Source organism: Callorhinus ursinus, unplaced genomic scaffold (assembly GCF_003265705.2).
Source record: "Callorhinus ursinus isolate GAN/ISIS: 27379988/994484 unplaced genomic scaffold, GSC_fseal_2.0 scaffold12, whole genome shotgun sequence".
Lineage (NCBI taxonomy): Eukaryota > Metazoa > Chordata > Mammalia > Carnivora > Otariidae > Callorhinus > Callorhinus ursinus.
In genome coordinates this window covers 488582-512064 of record NW_027397074.1, presented here as the reverse complement: position 1 = coordinate 512064, position 23483 = coordinate 488582, and the positions used below count along the sequence as shown (strand labels likewise).

General features: G+C 39.2%; 1 protein-coding gene across 10 annotated transcripts in view; it reads left to right on the top strand.

Moving 5' to 3' along the window:
* NME8 (NME/NM23 family member 8) overlaps positions 1-23483 on the top strand; it is an 85493-nt gene that overhangs the window by 36205 nt on the left and 25805 nt on the right. For 9 of the 10 annotated variants that reach the window (XM_073898637.1, XM_073898642.1, XM_073898635.1 and 6 more), the window contains 5 exons: positions 3954-4020; positions 4885-4958; positions 13319-13411; positions 14557-14744; positions 22763-22938. In XM_073898637.1, the coding sequence (XP_073754738.1) occupies positions 3954-4020; positions 4885-4958; positions 13319-13411; positions 14557-14744; positions 22763-22938 (598 nt within the window). The remainder of the gene's footprint in view (positions 1-3953; positions 4021-4884; positions 4959-13318; positions 13412-14556; positions 14745-22762; positions 22939-23483) is intronic. The other variant, XM_073898643.1, reaches the window with a different exon arrangement.

Below are 23483 nucleotides of genomic sequence, written 5' to 3'. Positions count from 1 at the left end.
TTCTTTCTTTCTTTCTTTCTTTCTTTCTTTCTTCTCTTTCTTTCTTTCTTTCTTTCTTTCTTTCTTTTTTCTTTCTTTTCTTTCTTTCTTTTTCCTTTCTTTCTTTCTTCCGGGAGAGACAGGAGAGGGGCAGAGGGAGAGAGAGAATCCCAAACAGTCTCTGTGCTCCACAGCATGGAGCCTGATGTGGGGCTTTATCCCACGACCTTGAGATCATGACCTGAGTGAAAATCAAGAGTGGGATGCCCAACTGACTGAGCCACCCAGACGCCCTCGCACATAACTTTTTGAGATAGTGATTTCATAGTTGGTCATAGTAGTTTCTTAAGATCCTTTGTATTCGGGGCACCTGGGTGACTCAGTCATTAAGCAGCTGCCTTTGGCTCAGGTCACGATCCCAGAGTCCTGGGATCGAGACCTGCATCTGGCTCCCTGCTCAGCAGGAAGCCTGCTTCTCCCTCTCCCACTCCCTTTGCTGTGTTCTCTCTCTCGCTGTCTCTCTCTGTCAAATAAATAAATAAAATCTTTAAAAAAGATAAATCTATTAAAAAAAGATCCTTTGTATTTATGTGGTTTCTGCTGTAATATTTCCTCTTGCATTTCTAATTTTATTTATTTGAGCCCTCTGTCCTTTTTTTTCTTCATAGTCTAGCTAAATGTTTGTCGTTTTATTTTTTCAAAAAACCAGCTTTCAGTTTCATTGATTTTTCTGTTGTATATGTAGTATCTATTTCATTTCTCCTGTTTATTTCTACCTTCATCTACTAACTTTGACTCCATTAGTTCTCTTTTTCTAGACTCTTAAAGTGAAAAGTTAGGTTTTATATTTGAGATCTTTTTTTTTCTTAATGTAGGCATTTATCACTGTAAACTTCCCTCTTAGAACTCGGGTTGCATTTTATCAATTTTGGTATATAGTATTTCCATTTTCATTTGTCTCAGGTATTTTTGAATTTCTCTTTTGATTTCTTCTTTGACCCATTGGTTGTTCAGTAGCCTGTTTAATCTTCACAGATTTGTGAATTTTCCAGTTTTCTTCTTGTAGTTGATTTCTAGTTTCATGCTATTGTGGTGGGAAAAGATTCTTGATAATGGCCTAACATATGATCTATCCTGGAGAATGTTCCATGTGCACTTGAGAGGAATGTGGGTTCCGCTGCTTTTGGATGGAATGTTTTGTGAATGTTAGGTCCACCTAGTCTAACATAATTTAAGTCCAGTGTTTTCTTATTGGTTTTCTGTATGGATGGTTTATCCAAACATAGCTGGTTGTACTGAACCCAACAACACCTGCTCTGCTGGCCGCCACAGTCAGGCTATAAGGGATGTGTCCTTGGGGAGCAGCCACAAAAGCTGGGGTGGGATGCCAGATGTGCGCTCAAGCCATGTTCATGTGGACATCAGCCTCCTGGAACAGGGCAGAGGGAAGGTGCAAAGATGGGCCTGTCATCCTCCCTGGTCTCCAGAGAGGACTGCAGTCAGCCCCTAGATCTGTGTTAATTTAGGAGCTTGTGTCTCAGTCTACAGCTTTTAAGAGTTTCAAATAGGCTTCTTTCAGAGAGAAACTGGGCATGTCAGTGAGCTGCCTGTGCAGTGAGCCCTGATAGGATAGCCACAGCCCATCCTTCCCAGCCTGTTGAGAACTGTTTGTTTACTCTAGCCTCTTGGGACTCATGGACACAAGCCCCAGTTGGCTTTCAGAGCTAGGGATTTGGGGGACTTATCTCAAATGGAAGTCTTAAAATTTGGCACATTATATGGTGAGTCTAAACCGTTCTTCACTCCTCAGGGAGATGCTGGTTGTTCCCTCCCAATTGTTTGTCACTGTGGTGAGGGTGAAGTTGATGGTCAAGTTGTGTCTGAAACTCTCCTACTTTCCTACCCATTTCAATATGGGTTTGTTTTTTGTTTTTTCTCATTTGCCTGACATGTAGGAGTTGCTTAGCCTTTCTCTGGATTTTTTTCAGAGGAAATATTTTTTTTATATAGAGCTGTAGATTTGGTGTGTTTATGGGAGGAAGTTAAGTTCAGCCTTTTATGTTGCCATCTTAAATGGGAATCTCAAGAGATCTAATGAGATAGTTACAAATGATAAGACAGGGCTTTAAAAACATTAAGTCATTTCCCCAAAAACAGACGGCTAGTAGGTGGTGAAACCAGAATTTGATGTCAGGCAGAATGACTCCTAAACATATACTCCTAATTGATGTATTCTATGTACCTTTCTCTATGTGTACTCTGTTCTGTAGTTATGTTGTTGTTCTGAGTGTTCTTACAGAATGATATCCTGTTTTAATTAATAACAGCGTGAATGTAAGAAATGTATTAATATGTTTATTTTATATTATTCCATTTTGTTGAATGCTTCTGTTGTTTAGCTTTCTTATCTAATTGTGTAGTCTAGCACAGCCCTGTCGATCATAAAAAATACAAGTCATGTTGTGAGTCACATGCATAATTTAAAATATTCTATTAGTCACATTAAAAACAAAGAAAAAAGGGAAATTATTATTTTTTCTTTTCAAATTTTTATTTAAATTCTAGTTAGTTAACATACAGTGTAATATTGGCTTCAGGAGTAGAATTAAGTGATTCATCGTTTACATACAACACCCAGTGCTCATCACAACAAGTGCCCTCCTTAATGCCCATCCCCCACCTAGGCCATCCCTCCACCCACCTCCCTCCATCAACCCTCAGGTGTTCTCTATCGCTAAGAGTCTCTTACAGCTTGTTTCCCTCTCTCTTTCTCTCTTTTTTTTTTAGAATAAAGTGAAATTACATTTTTTAAATCCTATATATTAAAAAAGATTCCCATTTAAATATGTACTCAATATAAAAAATTAGTATTCTGTAATCATTTTTTCATGCTAAATCTTTGGAATGTGCTGTGCAGTTATCACTTAGGGCACATCTTAATTTGGATTAACTTCATTTTCAAGTGCTGAAATGCCTTATGTAGTTAGTGGCTGCTGTATTGGCCAGCACATTTCCAGCAAATATAAAGTCAGATCAGTCTGAAGTTATAGCTGGTATAATTATCTTATTCCTGATTATAATAAGAATGAGAGTTTCCAGTATAGTCATTTCCATACATTTTGGGGTCTTTATTTCATCAAGACTCTGAAATTATGCATTCTCTTGACAAAAATGTATGTATGTAAATATATAAACCTTTCAGATAGTTAAAACAGAATCACAGAAGCACTTTAAGGGCTTCTCAAGAAATTAAGGAACCCCCAATCCCCATCCTTCCCAGTATTTTACTTTATAGTAGAAAATTAGTTATTGTTTTGAGCAAGACAGTTTTTTTATAAGTTAAGGAGGTATTTTTCTGTTTCCAGTTTACTAAGGGTAATGGTCAGGATTGGGTCTTGAAACTATTGAATGCCCTTTTGATCTTCAACATGATAATTATGTATCTGTTGCTTTCTATTTATTTATTTATTTGAGAGAGAGAGAGAGAGCAAGCAGGGGAGGGGCAAAGGAGAAGGAGAGAATCTCAAGCAGACTCCCCACTGAGCGCAGAGCCCAACAGGGGGTTGGATCCCATGACCCTGAGATCATGACCTGAGCCGAAACCAAGAGTTGAATGCTCAGCCAGCTGAGCCACCCAGGCACCCCTAATTTATTGCTTTCTTACTTATTAATCTCTGCTTCTTTCTTATTTTATTCCTTGTGCTCTTCTTAAGTTTTAAGGTTTTTGGTTTTTAAACAGTTTCCATATGTATTATTTCTTGATAGTCTTACCACCCCAATCATTTTAAACATTCCCCCCTTTTTTTTTTTATTTCAGTGGAAAGATGGGGAAAAGTAGAGTTAGATAAATGTAGGCACATTTCCACTTTACCCTCTATCCCTTGGATTATAAATATTTATTAGAAACAAGATTTCTGAAAACTCTTTTCCTATCATACTAAAATATAACTTCTATTTGCATTTCTCATCCACAGTATCATGAAATTGTGTTTGTAGATCCAGATGCAGATGATGGTGGGGAAGTACTCAATGAAAGTGTTAGTAAGTAAATTTCCTTCAGAGTAATGGCAAGGGATTTGTGTACATGGATGTTCAGCAGAGCACTAGTTGCAGGAGCGAAAAGGCTGGTGGTGACCTCAATGTTATTGATAAGGGACTGGCAGGATAATACTAGACTCAGTTATTAACAAGCAAACTTTTTTTGCTCTCCTTGCCTTCCCTTTGGTCTCTGTGCCTGTGGCCTTCAGAAGTTACCCAGGACCAGGGGTTCTGTCCCTTGTGATTAACTAGACAGCAGCCTCCTCTTACCTCATCCTTCATCATCTTCCAAAACCTTGTGAAAATAATTTCTTCCTCAATGACCCACATGCCGGTTTACTTTACAGTTAACAATTTTCTTCCTGGATTGTCTGTGTAGATGTGTGAGTGTGTGTTCATACTTTGGAGGGAGCAGAGACAAACAGTGTGCTCAGTGAGCTATCCTGCACTAAAAGCTCATCATAAGAATGTGTAGGTAAATGTAGATAAATCTCTAGATGGTGAAATCCATCAGTCTGTTACGTTTGCTTGTATTGAAATTCCATTCATCAGTGATACTAGGCTGGATGAATCATGGGTGTGATTTTAATGTATGTGAATTATATTAAAATAACTAGTGCCCACCTAACTATTTTTTTTGCCTGTGAACGACCAATTTTTGTGAATGTTTCTCCTACATGCAAATAAGAGGAACTGCACTTTGATTCTAAGGAGAAACTCTTTGGTAGCTGGAATGCCGTAATAACAACAAAGCTGTCAATGGACAGAAACTCACTGGACATTAATAATTTACATTTCTAATTGCCAAATCCTTCATTATCTAATCTTTGTGCCTAGAAAATGAAATTCTCCTATTTTTTTCCCTAGATCAACTCTACAGTATTGCTATTATCAAACCCGATGCTGTGATTAATAGAAAATCTCTAGAGATTAAACAAAAAGTAAGTGATATTTCCCCATAATACTTTATATTAATTGCAAAGTGACAACCTCTTAACTGTCAATTTGGAGACAAGCTTATCATTTAGAGTGAAATGGAACATAACAAATTTCTGGTGGTAGGTACCTCCAAAGGCTTGGAATGTTTTGTCTTGACAAAAGTTAGATCTACGTAAACATCTTTATTTAAAGAATTCTGCTCTACCAGCATCCAATATAAATGATAAAAATTACAGTTCTTATATTGGATTATAACATGTTCTTCCTGTTTAGTTACTAACAATGGAAGCTTGTTATAAATTCACATTGCCTTGTTTTGTTTTCTGTATGTTGTCACAAATGTATGGTCCTTTTTAGATATATGGTAGAGTAAGGAAGCATTTGATGTTTTGCTTTAGAGATAAAATAAATTTTTATAAGAGGAAAACTGCATTCTAATCAAAAGGTCAGGAAACTTTTCCTATGAAGGGCCAGAGACTAACTAGTTTGTGGGGCATAGATCTATGTCACCACTGCTGAACTCTGCCATCACATTGAGAATGAATGGGCGTTGCCACGCCCCAATAAGCTTTATTTCCAAATGCAGGTGGTGGGCCAGATGTTGACTGCAGGCTGTACTTTGCTGACTCTTTTATTTTTTAATTTTATTTTATTATGTTAGTCACCATACGATACGTCATTAGTTTTTGATGTAGTGATCCATGAGTCATTGTTTTTTGCATAACACCCAGTGCTCCATGCAGTACATGCCCTCCTTAATACCCAGCACCGGGCTAACCCATCCCCCCACCCCCCTCCCCTCTAGAACCCTCAGTTTGTCTCTCAGGGTCCATAGTCTCTCATGGTTTTCTCCCCCTCTGATTTCTCCCCCTTCATTTTTCCCTTCCTTCTCCTAATGTCCTCCATGTCATTGCTTATGTTCCACAAATGAGTGAAACCGTATGATAATTGACTTTCTCTGCTTGACTCATTTCACTTAGCATAATCTCCTCCAGTCCCATCCATGTCGATGTAAAAGTTGGGTATTCATCCTTTCCGGTGGCTGAGTAATATTCCATTATATATATGGACCACATCTTCTTAATCCATTCATCTGTTGAAGGGCATCTCGGCTCTTTCCACAGTTTGGCTATTGCGGACATTGCTGCTATGAACATTGGGGTGCATATGGCCCTTCTTTTCACTACATCCGTGTCTTGGGGGTAAATACCCAGGAGTGCAACTGCTGGGTCATAGGGTAGCTCTATTTTTAATTTTTTGAGGAACCCCCACACTGTTTTCCAAAGTGGCTGTACCAACTTGCATTCCCACCAACAGTGTAAGAGGGTTCCCCTTTCTCCACACCCTCTCCAACATTTGTCGTTTCTTGCCTTGTCAACTTTTGCCATTCTAACTGGTGTAAGGTGGTATCTGTTTGTGGCTTTAACTTGAATTTCCCTGATGGCTAATGATGATGAACATTTTTTCATGTGTCTGTTAGCCATTTGTATGTCTTCTTTGGAGACATGTCTTCATGTCTTCTGCCCATTTTTTGACTTGATTATTTGTCTTTTGGGTGTTAGTTTGAGAAGTTCTTTATAGATCTTGGATACCAGCCCTTTATCTGTAGTGTCATTTGCAAATATCTTCTCCCATTCTGTGGGTTGCCTCCTTGTTTTGTTGACCATTTCTTTTGCTGTACAGAAGCTTTTTATCTTGATGAAGTCCCAAAAGTTCATTTTTGCTTTTGTTTCACTAGCCTTTGGAGATGTATCTTGAAAGAAGTTGCTGTGGCCGATGTCAAAGAGGTTCTCTTCCAGGATTTTGATGGATTCCTATCTCACACTGAGGTCTTTCATCCATTTTGAGTTTCTCTTTGTGTGTGGTGTTGAGAATGGTCGAGTTTCATTCTTCTGCATGTGGCAGTCCAAATTTCCCAGCACCATTTATTGAAGAGACTGTCTTTTTTCCGTTGCACATTTTTTCCTGCTTTGTCGAAGATTATTTGACCATAGAGTTGAGGGTCCATATCTGGGCTCTCTATTCTGTTCCATTGGTCTATATGTCTGTTTTTGTGCCAGTACCACGCTGTCTTGGTGATCACTGCTTTGTAATATAGCTTGAAATCAGGCCACGTGATGCCCCCAGCTTTGCTTTTCTTTCTCAACATTTCCTTGGCGATTCGGGGTCTTTTCTGATTCCTTACAAATTTTAGGATTGTTTGTTCCAGCACTTTGAAAAATGTCTTTGGAATTTTGATCGGGATGGCATTGAAAGTACAGATTGCTCTGGGTAGCATAGACATTTTAACAATGTTTATTCTTCCAATCCATGAGCGTGGAATGTTTTTCCATCTTTTTGTGTCTTCTTCAATTTCTTTCATGAGTGTTCTGTAGTTCCTAGAGTATAGATCCTTTACCTCTTGGGTTAGGTTTATTCCGAGGTATCTCATGGGTTTTGGTGCTATTGTAAATGGAATCGTTTCTCTAATTTCTCTTTCTACACTTGCATTGTTAGTGTATAAGAAAGCAACTGATTTCTGTGCATTGATTTTGTATCCTGCCACATTACTGAATTGCTGTATGAGATCTAGTAATTTGGGGGTGGAGTCTTTTAGGTTTTCCACATAAAGTATCATGTCATCTGCGAAAAGAGAGAGTTTGACTTCTTTGCCAATTTGAACACCTTTTATTTCTTTTTGTTGTCTGATTGCTGTTGCTAGGACTTCTAGTACTATGTTGAACAACAGTGGCGAGAGTGGGCATCCTTGACGTGTCCCTGAACTTAAGGGAAAGGCTCTCAGCTTTTCCCCATTGAGGATGATATTTGCTGTGGGTTCTTCATAGATGTATTTTATGAACTTGAGGGATGTTCCCTCTATCCCTATACTCTGAAGAGTTTTAATCAGGAAAGGATGCTGTATTTTGTCAAATGCTTTTTCTGCATCAATTGAGAGGACCATATAGTTTTTTTCTCTCTCCTCTTATTAACGTGTTCTATCACATTGATTGATTTGCGAATGTTGAACCACCCTTGCATCCCGGGGATAAATCGCACTTGGTCGTGGTGGATGATCCTTTTAATGTATTGTTGGATAATATTAGTTAGGATTTTGTTGAGGGTTTTGGAATCCATATTCATCAGGGATATCGGTCTGAAATTCTCCTTTTTGACAGGGTCTTTGCCTGGTTTGGGGATTAAGGTAATGCTGGCCTCATAGAATGAGTCTGGAAGCTTTCCTTCTGTTTCTATTTTTTGAAACAGCTTCAGGAGGATAGGTATTATTTCTTCCTTGAATGTGTGGTAGAATTCCACAGGGAATCCATCAGGCCCTGGACTCTTGTTTTTTGGGAGGTTTTTGATCACTGCTTCAATCTCGTTATTGGTTATTGGCCTATTCAGGTTGTCAATGTCTTCCTGTTTCAGCCTTGGCAGCTTATAGGTTTCCGGAAAGCATCCATTTCATCCAGATTGCCCAGTTTATTGGCATATATTTGTTGATAATAATTGTTTCTATTTCCTTGGTGTTAGTCATGATCTCGCCCCTTTCATTTATAATTTTATTATTTTAGGTCCTTTCTCTTTTCTTTTGGATAAGTCTGGCCAGTGGTTTCTCGATCTTATTAATTCTTTCAAAGGACCAGCTTCTGGTTTCGTTGATCTGATCTACTGTGTTTCTGGTTTCTAATTCATTGATCTCTGCTCTAATCTTAATTATTTCTCATCTAATGTGTGGCTTAAGCATCGTTTGTTGCTTTTTCTCTAGTTCTTTAAGGTTAGAGTTAGTTGGTGAAATCGGAATTTTTCTATTTTTTTGAGTGAGGCTTGGATGGCTATGTATTTCCCCCTTTAGGACCGCCTTTGCAGTATCCCATAGGTTTTGGACTGATGTGTTTTCATTCTCATTGGTTTCCATGAATTGTTTAAGTTCTTCTTTGATTTCCTGGTTGACCCAAACATTCTTGAGCAGAGTGGTCTTTAGCTTCCAAGTGTTTGAATTTCTGCCCAATTTTTTCTTGAGATTGAGTTCCAGTTTTAAAGCATTATGGTCTGAGAATATGCAGGGAATAATATCAGTCTTTTGGTATAGGTTGAGACCTGATTTGTGACCCAGTATGTGGTCTATTCTGGAGAAAGTTCCATGTGTGCTCAAGAAGAATGAGTATTCTGTTGTTTTAGGGTGGAATGTTCTGTATATATCTATGAGGTCCATCTTGTCCAGTGTGTCATTCAAAGCTCTTGTTTCTTTGTTGAGTTTCTGCTTAGATGATCTTTCTATTGCTGAGAATGGAGTATTGAGGTCTCCTACAAATAATGTATTGTTATCAATATGACTCTTTATTCTGGGTAACAGTTGGCTTATGTAGTTGGCTGCTCCCATGTTGGGGGCGTAGATATTTACAATTGTTAGATCTTCTTGTTGAGTAGACCCTTTAAGAATGATATAGTGTCGGGCGCCTGGGTGGCTCAGTTGGTTAAGCGACTGCCTTCGGCTCAGGTCATGATCCTGGAGTCCCGGGATCGAGTCCCACATCGGGCTCCCTGCTCAGCAGGGAGTCTGCTTCTCCCTCTGACCCTCTTCCCTCTCATGCTCTCTATTTCTCATTCTCTCTCTCTCTCTCTCAAATAAATAAATAAATAAATCTTTAAAAAAAAAAAGAATGATATAGTGTCCTTCTGTGTCTCTAACTACAGTCTTTAGTTTAAAATCTAATTTGTCTGATATGAGAATTGCTACCCCAGCTTTCTTTTGAGGTCCGCTGGCATGGAAGATGGATCTCCATCCCTTCACTTTCAGTCTGTATATATCTTTAGGTTCAAAATGAGTCTCCTGTAGACAGCATATGGACGGGTCCTATCTTTTTATCCAATCTGCAACCCTGTGCCGTTTAATGGGAGCATTTAGGCCATTCACGTTGAGAGTGATTATTGAATGATACGAATTTATTGTCACATGTTGCCTGTGAAGACCTTGTTTTTATAGATTGTCTCTGTAAATTTCTGTTCTATATCACTCTTGGGGTCTTTCTCCTTTTATAGAACCCCCCCTTAATATTTCTTGCAGGGCCGGCTTAGTGGTCACATATTCTTTCAGTTTCTGCCAGTCGTGGAAGCTCTGCATCTCTCCAACCATTCTAAATGACAGCCTTGCTGGATAAAGTATTCTTGGCTGCATGTTCTTCTCGTTTAGTACCCTGAATATGTCTTGCCAGGCCTTTCTGGCTTGCCAGGTCTCTGTGGATAGGTCTGACGTCATTCTGATGTTCCTCCCTCTGTATGTAAGGAATCTCTTCCCCCTAACTGCCCTTAAGATGGTTTCCTTGGTTCTAAGATGTGCGAGTTTTACTCTTACATGCCGGGGTGTTGGCCTGTTTTCCTTGATCTTGGGAGGGGTCCTCTCTGCCTCTAGGACATGAATGTTTGTTTCTTTCCCCAGATTAGGAAAGTTCTCAGCTACAATTTGCCTAAATATATCTTCCAGTCCTCTCTCTCTCTCCCCACCCCCTCAGGGATCCCAATAATTCTGAGATTGGAATGTTTCATGGTGTCACTTATTTCTCTATTTTCATGGATTTTGAGTTGTTTTTCCCTGGCCTCCTCTTTTTCCTTCTTGTCTATTAATTCTTCTTCTAGATCACTAACTTGTTCTTCTGCCTCACTTACCCTAGCTGTGAGATTATCTAGATTAGATTGGATCTCATTGATAGCATTTTTTAAATTCTGCCAATTCAGCTTTTATTTCTGCCCTTAGAGACACTATGTTGCCATTAACCGATTTCTCCATTCTAGCTATTGTCTTCACAATTGCTACCCTGGATTCCATCTCTGACATCTTGGTTAAATCTCTATCCATTTGTAAATCTGTGGCGGAAGTCACAGTCTCTGAGTCTTTCCTATTTTGGGTGTTCCTCCTCCTAGTCATTCTGTTGAAGGGTGGTTGAGGGAATGTATAGAGTCCAAATTATTGACCACAACCCAAGCAAGACACACCTGTTTTATAGGGACCTTAGGGTTGCCGGCCTCTTGTTCTCCCAGCCTGTCTTCTGGGGGAGGGGCCTGCCACGCTCTTACTCAGGCAACCCTGTTTGGGCAGAGTTTCCTTGCCCTGCTGTGGTGGGGAATGGGCTAAGTGGGAACCATTTTTGGCGGACTTTTGTTCTCTGGTGGCTCTCCCTGGTGGCTTTCAGCATCTCTTCTGAGAGCCAGAACAGAAGAGATTATTTCCAACCCTTTGCCTCAGAGCAGAGAGACCTCAGTCTGTTCTTCAGTGAGCTCTCCAGGCCACAGTATTTCCATTTCTGTCCATGCTGCTATAAACTTCAGCATCCTGGATTGTGCGCTCCTCAGCAGTGCTCCCAGTCCTGCTTTCAGGTTGGGCACGTCTCTGCCCTTTGTGCTTCTATAACCACTAGCCACTTCCAGTTCACACATGCGACCCCTCTGCTCTGGGTTTCCACCCCGGGGGCTGTCCTAAAGTCCTTTCCCTGCCGCTACCGGGCTGCAAGTCTGTGCCCGTCCCCAGAGTGCCAGGCTGTCGCTCACCAGCGGTGTAGGATCCCCACGGCCAGGCTCCCTCCCACTGCCGTTTCTCTTGCGATATCTGCCTATGGAATCATGGCTCCCCACTTCGTATCTGGAAACCAACCGCCTGCAATATTCTGTTTGTAGACATCCAGATCTTCTTATATCTCAGGCTGATTTTGTGGGTACTCTGAGTGTCTGGTAGATGTCTAGCTCAATTCCGGGGACCAGTTGGAATAGGGTCCCCTACTCCTCCACCATCTTTTCCTCTTCCTACTTTGTTGACTCCATAATAGTGACTTTGTTTTGACACAGCAACAGGAAATTGAAATTTGAAAGAATGTTGCCTGGGGAATACAGGAGGTCACCTGGGGTGCTATCAGGAGGGGTTGGCCATCCATTGAACTTCTCATCATGCACTCTAGCTACAGCAGCATTATCACCGATTAAACTACAAGAAAGTCCATGGTCCGTGGTCATGGGATGTATGGTTTCTTCCATTTGTGCATTGATTTAATAAAAATCACTCTCTAAGGATAGCCCTTTTCTTCCAGAATTTGGTGCATATGTGTGGGGGGGCATCAAACTGTACCACCACCCTCCATAGATTACTTATACTTTATAAAGTTTAAAAAAGTAATATCACATAGTAATGGTTTACTGTTCCGTATTCAAGTATATTTTAATTAGCTAGGACAATAAAGCTTTTCAAAGTTATTTAGTTCTTTTGGTTGGGGCAATTCTATTAATCATAAGTTCATCTTAATCGTTTTTGTTTTAATATAGAAAATAACATTTCAGAAATGTAAATTATGAATATCTCCTAAATACCTCACCTCTCTGGAATATGGTAAAGGGCTAATAGCAAAGAGGACAAAAAATGAAAGAATGTTTTGAATAGAAAAAAATGAACACACTACATTTTTCAATTACAGTAAAGGAAAACTTAGCAAGTTTAAATATTGATTGTTGGATTTTACTTTCTGTTGTCAGACACTAAGTAATGTAACAAAGGCATGATTTGAGTATTCAGAAATTATTCAAATTGGACTGTTAGGAGAGGGTTCAGAAGGATGTAAGTAGTGCTCTACCATATCAAAAGACCAATGGAACCAGTACAGTGTTTACTTTAATAATAGAAGCAGAAGATACCTGGTGCTGGATACTCCCATCAAACTGTAATTACTGAGTTGCTTGGAACCCAGATTATACTTATATTACATTGTTTAGTACCTCATTAGACTTGGCATATTTGCTTCAAACTTCTCTTTGTTATATTTTACTATAGTTGAGTGACACGCAAACTGGATTTATCATTAAAGTTTGTTTTTTTTTTTAAGACAAAGCATGGCTAAATCTTAAATTCTAACCTTCCCCATAGCTTGGATAGTTGTTTTTTTTTTTTTTTTTTTTTTGCTATAAAGTGTAAAATATACTAGATTGTGAGTTACAGCCTAAACAAAGGAAAACCTTTTAAGAAATAATGTTAAACCAATTTTGAAGATAGTGGTTAAAAAGTGCTTATAAATGTATGTCTTTGTGAATGATTCAGAAAGCACGATATCTTCCCTTGGAATTTAGTTAGTTCTTTCATATGTTGGGACAAGTCACCTAAATAATAGAAATACTGCAGAGTCTGTGGTTCGAGCCTTGAAAACTTACGGACCAGAAGGCATTACAGGGTCCATCTTTATGTAGTTTTGAGCCTCTTCAGACCTAGTGCCCTATGGGTCGTGCTGAGGTCTTTACCTGAAATGCGTTCAAATCTGGGTGGTTTGTTAAACACAGGAAATAAATGTCCTTGACTTGTCTTACATGTGCTCCCCGGCACGTCTGAATCTGACTCACTCTCCCTGTGAAGATCATCAAGGCAGGCTTTGTGATAGAAATCGAAGATAAGAGAGTGTTCACTGAGCAACAAGTAAGGGACTTCTATCATCGGATAGCACACCAGGTAAGGAAGTTAGACACAAACCAAAAAAAAAGCTGCTGTGTTTTCAAATGCAGTAGATTCCTGTAAGTTTGGAACCCTCCTCTTAGAAAAGCAAATGAATAAGTCTGACCAGCCAGATAAGCTCCATTGTCCGTCTTGGTGTCCAGATGGTGGTAAAGCCAAAGAAGGTGATGACGGGGAAGTCTCCAGCAGAAACAGTAGCAGCTGAGCAAGAGTGGATGGTCCGATTGCACTTTGTTGGAGTGAAGCCCTGTTCAACTTATGTGCTCTCAGACTCCCTGTATCAACCTCTGGAAGTGAATACCCAGGACTTTCCTATAGATTTTTATTCCAGGTTGAAGGCTCCTTGTCGTAAACCTCACAGGGAAGCTTTAATCCTTTCATTACCTAAAGGCCCATGCCCCAAGCTATTTTCTCTTCTGCATGGGAGAGTATAAGAAAGGCAGTGCTGTGTATTGGAAAGGGCAGTGGCTTGGGGGTCGGAAGACATAGCTTCTGGAAATCTCCTGTCCAGTCCGGTAGCCATCAGCTACATGTGGCCATTTGAATTTAAAATTCATTAAAATCAAATCAAGTAAAAAAAAATTCAGAGTTTCAGGTTGCACTGGCCACATTTCAAGGGCTCAGTAGCTGTACGTGGCTACTCGTGTTGGAGAGCCTAGAAGAACATGTTTGTTATCAAAGAAAGTTCTAGTGAATGGCACTATGTCAGCTGGCTGCAACACTCAAACCACCTCTCTTGGCCCTAGGAAAAGGTTGGGCCCACTGCCTCAGCATCACGTGGGAACTTTTGAGATAGTCCACTTCCAAAGCCCCACCCTCAGCCTCCTGAATCATGAACTCTGGGATTGGGCTTTCCAAATCAGTGTTTTTAACAAGCCCAGCAGATGATTTGGAAGCATCCTGATGTTTGAGAATGGTTATTAGACCATCTTTAAGATCAATCCCTGTGAGCTGTGAACTTTCATCCTTCAAAGGTGTGATTGTTCACAGGGCCAACAATCACACCTTTGAAGGATTAGAGCTAACACTCGCTTGCCTGGTGATCAGGAAGGGGACGATGTTGCTTGGGTTGGGGAGTGGCTGTCGTTTTAGTCTATCTATTTCAGAAGCCTGGAGTAAGCAGTTTATCATCTTATTTATAGCCTGACTTTGAAGATTTTGTCCTTTTTATGACCAGTGGCCTAAGCCATATTCTAGTTATATCTCAAGGAAATGAAGAGCAGCCTGCCCTGGGGGAAACTGAATCTGATCCTGAGACAGAAGCTAAAGAAATATATGAGGATCACCTTGCTATGGTCACGACTCCAATGATGAGGAAGAAGCGGGACAGGTATCTTGAGACAAGGAAACTTACCATTATATGTTGTGTTAGTAGGTAATGAAGTGTAATATCCAAATATCTCAAGATCTAAGAATGTACATTTTATTTTTATTTTTATTTTTTTAAAGATTTTATTTATTCATTTGAGACACAGAGATACAGAGAGAGAGAGCATGAGCAGGAGGAGAGGCAGAGGGAGAGGGAGAAGCAGGCTCTCCGCTGAGCCAGGAGCCCAATGCGGGGCTTGATCCCAGGACCCTGGGATCATAACCTGAGCCGAAGGCAGATGCCTAACCATTTGAGCCACCCAGGCACCCCATCTAAGAATGTACATTTTTTAAAGATTTTATTTATTTATGTAAGAGAGAGAGAGAGAGATCACAGAGGGAGAAGCAGCCTCCCACTGACAGGGAGCCCGATGCGGGACTCGATCCCAGGGCCCCAGTATCATAACCTGAGCTGAAGGCAGATGCTTAACTGACTGAGCCCCCAGGTGCTCCCAAGAACACACATTTTTATGTTGGAGCCACAAATATTTCTTCCAGTCAATCTAAAAAACCATATATACAGTAAAGCTGGGATTTCCCTGAAAGTTTATGTCAAGAGGATTAGAAAGGGAAAAATGTGCCCTGTTTATCTTTCTAAAGCTGGGCCCACCAGTCTGGCCTCCCAGCCTGGGGCCCCAGGGGTATATTGGGACCATGTGTAATTCCTGCTAGGTCTCTCTCCTCTCCTGTCTCCCCACATTCACTCCCACCTGCCCTGCATCCTAAAGACATCAGATGTACTCTTTCCCCTTTTTTACTTAAGGCAGTTAGTGGTTATAAATTGCTAAGAACTAAATGGTTGTATATTTGCACTAATGGGTTTTTAAATATTTGAAAATGAATATAAGTACCAGACAGAGTGTTGGTTTTATGCACTGCTATTTGTGCCTTTTATTCCTCGGAAGACTCAGAAAGTTCAGTTTACCACAAGAGTCATCAGAGCAATGCGTGGAACAAAGATGGGTAAGAACCTGCTGAGAGGAGCTGAGTCTCGAGATTCCATGATGTATTTCTTCCTGATGGACAGCGCATCTTCATTGCGTTTTCTGGCAGGGCATCTCCAGAACTCCTTGTTGTCTTATTAATGTGTGTAGTGGCTTTTCTTGAGTAGCTATATCTGCTGGTTCCTACAGTGTGATATGTTTTAGGTAGCGGGGTGACCCTACGGTCATTAGTTCCAAGTTTTAAATGGGATTGAGGGGCTTAAAGTTAAGCCAGCTGCTGACAAAGGGCTTTGTGAACAGTAGTACTTATTTTTACAGTTTTAAGGGGGAATGATAGTCAGTGATCAGAGGGAAGGTTTGGGTGGGAAGCGTTCCACTTAAAAAGATACCAGACTTCATACCAGAACTTTTGAGCCATTAAAAAAATGTTCTGTGAAGCACTCATTGATGCAGCTTGCATAACAGAAGTCAGCATTCCGCTTGTGCCATCATTCTGGTGAGTCTGTGTCACATCCAACTTTGAAAAGCAGTTGTCTCTAGTTGTTGAATACTGACGCAATAAGATGAACAGTTTAGGCCATTTGCGGGGTGGGTGTGGAGTGAGATGTGTTAGTCTTGCTTTGGAAAATTCTGCAGTATTTTCTTTCTGAACTTAGAGACTCCATTTGCCTTTGGCCCATGTTTATCCTGAGTAGTGGCCACAGGCAGGCAGCATGGAGTGGTGGGGAGCGTGTTTGTCTGGGAATCCGTTTTCACAGCTCGTGTTCTGGAAGCAAAGCATAACAGGTGCCAAGCACTTCTACTGTTATCTTTTAAGTGAACCCAGAACCCAAAGGACCAAGGACATAAACTCTCATGAGTGATTTACATGTCTGTTCACTTTCTTTCTTTATGGCTACCTCTCCCCTACCTCAAAGCCTGCTCACCTTCCTCTCTGGGTGGTGGTGGGGCTGGTGGGTGAGGAAGAAAGGAAATTAAAAGCAGAGCAATTAGACTGGGAGCGGTAGGTGGCTCCTTCTGCGAACATGAGCAAAGCTCCCCTTCTTGGTCAGGGTGGTTGTCCCACAGAGAAAAACTCACTGTGAACCCACATGGTCTGGGAAGACTTTCTGCATGTCAGCAGTAACCCACTGGACCCAGTGGCTGGCCAGGAGGAGGACCCAGGAAAACAGGGCACAGGCAGCCACAGTTTTCATCCAGATCCCAGATTTGTTCATGATGACTTTTGATCACAGTCTGTTATCCATTTGCATGTCTGTCTCCTTAATCCACCTGTGTATTAACTCAAAGGTCAGAGTCATTTATCTTTGCTTTCCAGTCATTCTACTGGAAGAGCAAGGTGTGGTTCTATTAGCTACATTGTCCAGAGTCAGATAAGTAGTTACTGGCAGTCTTCACTCACTCACCCATTCATTCTATTATGCATCCTTCCATTTATCTAGTATTTATTAAAGTCCTACTATGTGCCAAGCCCTGGGGATACAAAGATGGGAGGAAATGAAATGATCTCTAAAGTCCCTTTCAGCTCCAAATCTTTAAGACTGAGTGAAGATGTTAGTTCCTACCTCCTATAATATATTTCTCTCTCCATACAAAGTGTCTAATAACCCATTTATGTCTATACATGTCATAGCTATAGAGAGCAAGTTTTTCTTTTATAAAACTCTCATTTAAATTGAAGATAATAGATACAATTCCTAAAATAATCTTTAAAAGTATTTCTGGGATCAGAGCAGTCTGAATTCTGTACCTTTACTCTCTACTCCCATCTCCAGACCTTTCTTGCCTCTCTAGCATCAAAGGGAACCTGTGTTCATAAGCATCTGGCCATAGGTGTGACCTGGAGTTCTGTTGGTCCAGAACTAAGGAGAAGGGGAGGGCGGTGGTGTGGTGCTTTCTCCTCTGACAGCTTGGGGGAGTGCCTGAGCTCAATCACAGGGGACCAGAACCCCAGACAAACACCAGTCTTGGAAAGAACAAACAGACTTGTGACTCCCCAGGGCCAGGTTGATACTGGACTTCACTGGGCCTTCCTGACCTCCCTCTCCCCCAAAAGCCCAAGATGGAGCTGAGCAGAATTACCAAAATTGCCTGCCTTTGAGGACCAGTTCTATAAGGGCTCTTAACCATTTGTTCCCACAGGGGAATGACAGCTTGCTTGCTTGTAGCCTAGAGGCCATTTTTGTCTTTCAGCTGTAGGGTTTCCAACACCTAGCATACCAAAAATGAGATGTAAGCCCCAATAAACCAACCAAGAAAAATGACGATCCACCTCAAGGAGACTAGCAGCCAGAGAAAGGAAGATCTACACAAAAATCAAAACATAAGCCCAGTGAAAAAGAACTGCTAGGGCTGGAAAAATCTTTAAGTAAAATAATAGTAATACTATTACTACTAATAATAATATATAATGCTCAAGACTAATAATAATATATAACTAATAATAATATATAACTACTACTACTAATGCTTGAGATTCAAGTGCTACACACGCATAAAAAGAGACTTTCAAATTTGAACTATAAAATAGTGATTTGAACTCTAAATTCAGTGGAGAATTAGTGTGATAGTTGTTTGAGACTTGAATTAATGACTTGGAAAATCAGATGAAAGAAATAGCTTAGAGTACAGAAATAAAATGAGACAGACGTCATGAGAGCAAGAGAATAAGAAATGTGGAGACTATACTGGGAAAACCAGTGTGCTAGTAAGAAAAATTCCATACAGAGAAGAAAGAACAGATGAACAAGCTATATTTTGACAAAGAATAGGGAAATAAATTCCCTGAAATGAAGAAATAAATGCATCTGCCAATTGAAAGGGCTTCCAGTGGCCCAGCCTCAACTGATGTGCAAAAACACAGACACGGGAATATCCTGGGAAAAAAACACTGTATGCCATTTCCAGAGAGAAAGAACAGGCAGTGATGTGCTCAGGATGTTTGACGCCCCAAGCAGATAATTTTCTTAACACCCCTCTCCTCTATATAATAATATTATTTTTAGTACTAATTATTGAACAAGGCAAATAATGGCCAGGAAAAAAATTAATAGTGAAAATTGACCTTTGTGAAACATATAAAAAAAAAGAGAATATTCTAATACCAAAAGTGAAACAAGTAATAGGTTAATACTGTTTAATTATATGAATGTATTTTCTAAGAAAGGAAAAAAAGCATTCATAGTTATATATATATTAGTCTATCACAGAAATAAGGTGCAAATTTTGTTTGTAAGCCTTAAATTTTGAAGATTTGTCAATGGCATTCTCAAAATTGATCTTTACTATATATTCATGTTTAAGAGATACATAAAATTCCTGTTTCACAATAAATTCCAGAAATTATATTCTGCCAATAGCTTTGTTATTTTAGTATTGATTCTTACATGCAGAGTACAGGCTAGAGTATGCTTTATTAAAGGTAAGGAATAAAAATATGCCAACTGGTACCCTACACATATATTATTAAAATTTAACACTAACCACAGGAATTATTTAGATTGTAGACAAAAGATATTTTTCAAGGAGGAGTAATTTATCACTAACATTGTTTAGAATTGAGGGTACATGGTGATGCTAAAAAACAGCCCAACTTTTAGTTTAAAATTGGTTTAAAATTTGTTAGAGACAGTGTATCCCCCAGTGACTTGCACTTCAAATGATCCCCTTCCAGCCACTGCATGTTTGGCAGTAACTGACAACAAGTTCCTTACAAGGGAAAATTCTCTGACTGGCATGGGACTTGTCATAGACCACTGAGAGAAACAGCAGACCCCCTGCATCCTAATGAAGCCAGGATATCCTATACCTGGAGAAGCAAAGGAAGATGCTCGGGGATATGCTTAGGAATATATCACCTGAAAAATATTTGAGGGAAGACTTGACCAAACAAAAAATGAAAAGAGATACTTCAATATGAGGGGGAAAAGGGAAGGGAAATGGTTTTCCTCAGAGTGGAGAGAGGAAAGCTGAAATGAAGAAGAAACACAGTATTTTAAGGTTCTTTTTTGAGTTTACAGAAGTGGGAATGGATGGGATGTTAGAGCTAAGAAATAGTGTGCCAGAATGCTAAGACATATTTGGAACATATGTTTTTGGTTACGGAAGCAGATAAAAGACAGTGAATGTTAGTGCGGTGGATAAGTATAATAGAACATTACCAAGGAGAAAACATGGAATGGATAGCAACTTGCTCAGACCAGCACAGCAAAATAGGGGAAAGAAAAAAAGAAGAAAGTACAATTTAAAATAAATTTAAAATAAATAGTGTATATATAAAGTTAAGATGGAAGGAAGGTAGTTAAGTATATGGCTAAATATGAAAAGGTTAATTATCCCACCAGATACAGAGATTACAATTAAGGTTAAGGTAAAAAGAAAACTACATTAAAAACCATTATAGTAACAATGGATCATCAGTGGGTACTAAAAGAATCATCAATGGGTACTAAAGCCATTGCGTGAAAAATACATACAGTTTCAAATAATATCATCACAGATTTCTTTTTATTTACAAGGTGGAAATTGTAGCTTTCCAGTGGAGAAAACAGGAAGAGAGAGGAGAAAACTCTCTCCAGAGGAGAAAACCACATTAATACCATCAACAATGGGAAAAACTTAAATCGTGTACATCATATTGTGATGTATGAAGGATACAGCATCACTTATAGAATATTCCTGCCAAAGATTCATATTCTGAAATTAATAGGAAACTACTGGTCTGTCCAATAGTTTGAAACCATCCTACATGAGGAACAATCTGCAAAACAGCTAACCTGGACTCTTCAAAATGTCAATATCATGAAAGATGAAAAGGCTGAGGCCTTGTTAGAGATTAAAGGAGACCAGGGATATAGGACAATTACAGACAATGTGTGGTCCAGGATTAGGAAAAATTACTATTGATGGGGCAGTATTGTAAGATTGGTGAAATTTAAATATGAACTATTTATGAGATAATAGTTTTATATCAATGTAAACTTTCCTGAAATATTTAGGAGGGTGAATGTTTAAAATATCTGCAGCCTGCTCTTAAATGGTTCAGTCAACATACCCACAACACACACACACACACACACACACACACACACACACGGCGGGAGAGAGGGATGAGAGGGACAGAGAGAGAAGAAATGTGGCAAAATGTTAACAGTTGGTGAATCTAGAGTTCATTATCCTTGTCTTGCAACTTTTCTGTCAATTAAAATTTTTTTCAAAATAAGGTTTCAAAAACTGCACTCATCTATATTCTGTTCAAAAGAAACACACAAGAGAAATAAAATAAAAATAAAGGGATGGCAAAAAAATATAGCCAGGCAAAATAAATTATTAGAATTGAACATTTAAAGTGCTAAACTGGGGTGCCTGGGTGGCGCAGTCGGTTGAGCATCTGATTCTTGGCTTCAGCTCAGGTCATGATCTCAGTGTTGTGGGATCGAGCCCTGTGTAAGGCTCCGTGCTTAGTGTTGAGTCTGCTTGAGATCCTCTTCCTCTGCCCCTCCCCCTGTGCACGCATGCTCTCTCTCTCAATCTTTCTCTCTCTGAAATAAATAAATAAATCTTTAAAAAAAAGTGCTGAACTTAATAAAGAAGGACATGATGTTGAAATCAACATTTATGAAGAAGATATAGTAGTCTAAAAGTGCTCTGATATAATTATATATACAATATAAATATACATAGCCTTAAATCCCACAAATACATTTTCTTTCTTACAAAGAAAGCCTTAATACATTTTTTAAAATTAGGATTTCACCACATGCATTTGCAGATTATAATCCAATAAAATTCAAAATAAACAATAAAGAGATGACCAAGATGTCTTATGTATTTGCAAAAACATGTGCTCCTACATAACCCTTGACTCAATGCCAACCTTAAAAGGAAAGGTAGTAACTACCTGGAAAGCTTTATATAAAGGAAAGAGAAACTTTTTTTTTTTTTTAAGAGAGGGAGAGAGGTGGGGGAGGGCAAAGGGAGAGGGAGAGAGAAAATTGTTTTTTATTATTTAAATTCAATTAATTAACACACAGTGTATTTTTAGTTTCAGAGCTAGAGTTCAGTGATTCATCAGTCTTACATAATACGCCATGCTCATCACATCACTTGTCCTCCTTAATGCCCATCACCCAGTTACCCCATCCCCCCAACCCCCTCCCCTCCAGCAACCCTCAGTTTGTTTCCTATGGTTAAGAGTCTCTTATGGTTTGTCTCCCTCTCTGATTTCGTGTTGTTTTATTTTTCTCTCACTTGCCCTATGATACTCTGTTTTGTTTCTTAAATGCCACATATGAATGAGCTCATATGATAATTGTCTTTCTCTGATTGACTTATTTCACTTAGCATAATACCCTCTAGTTCCATCGACGTCTTTGCAAATGGCAAGATTTCTTTTTTTTTTTTTCTTGATGGCTGAGTAGTATTTCGTTGTATATGTATACCACATCTTCTTTATCTGTTCATCTGTTGATGGGCATCTGGGCTCTTTCCATAATTTGGCTATTGTGGACATTTCTGCTATAAACATTGGGGTGCAGGTGCCTCTTCAGATCACTACATTTGTATCTTTGGGGTAAATACCCAGTACTGCAATTGCTGAGTCATGGGGTAGGGGAGAGAGAGAATTTTAAGCAGGCTCCATACCCAGCCAGAGCCTGATGCAAGGCTTGATCTCACAGCTCTAAGACCATGACCTGAGCCAAAATCAAGGGTCAGGCACTTAACCAACTGAGCTACCCCAGTGCCCCAAGAAAAACATTTTTTAGCCATATTTTATGTTGGTCTTCTTTTTCCTCCTATGAAGTCAAGCATACATGATTTCATGTAATTGATTTTTGGATTGGTTCAACAAAAAGCTGAATTAAATACATACTCTTTGATTTGACAGAAAAAATACAACTTATCTTTTGATGACATTCAATTTTTATTTGTTTTATTAAACCACAAAATATTTGTGAACTTACCAGTTTTAATTTTCTGTCATGGTTATTAAGCTTCAGTTTATAATAATCTTATATTATATTTTGGATTTCTACAGCTTAGAAGAATATCTGGAAAGACAACATATATCTCAGTTTTGTGATGTTGAAGAAAATATAACTGATGTTAACCGCTTTATTGATATGTTCTTCCCTGATTTTAAAAATATGAAAAACCTCAAATTAGAAAAGATCCTGGCATTACTTCGACCAGCTCTCTTTCAAGAAAAGAAAGGTAAGAAATAAATATAAATACACCCTAGTATAATTACATTAAATATATTATTTTAAAATATAACATTGAAGAAAAAAAGCACCTATTTCTTTTTTCTTTTCTTTTCTTTTCTTTTTTTTACATTATCACTATATGAAATTTAATTCATTAGTTCCACACACTCTTGCAATTTCCACCTTATGCACAATAGATTTTTCTGTAAGTATTATTCCTTGCTTGCTAAGATGAGATCTAGAAGAAAGATATAGAAAGGGAAAACAAACGACATTGTTTTGGCAAAAAATTTGAGAACTAATGTTGATCTTACAGTTGCCAATATTTTGCTAAAATTCTCATATTCTTTTTTTAAAAAATTTTTTATTGTTATGTTAATCACCATACATTACATCATTAGTTTTTGATGTAGTGTTCCATGATTCATTGTTTGTGCATAACACCCAGTGCTCCACGCAGAATGTGCCCTCTTTAATACCCATCACCAGGCTAACCCATCCCCCCACCCTCCTCCCCTCTAGAACCCTCAGTTTGTTTTTCAGAGTCCATCG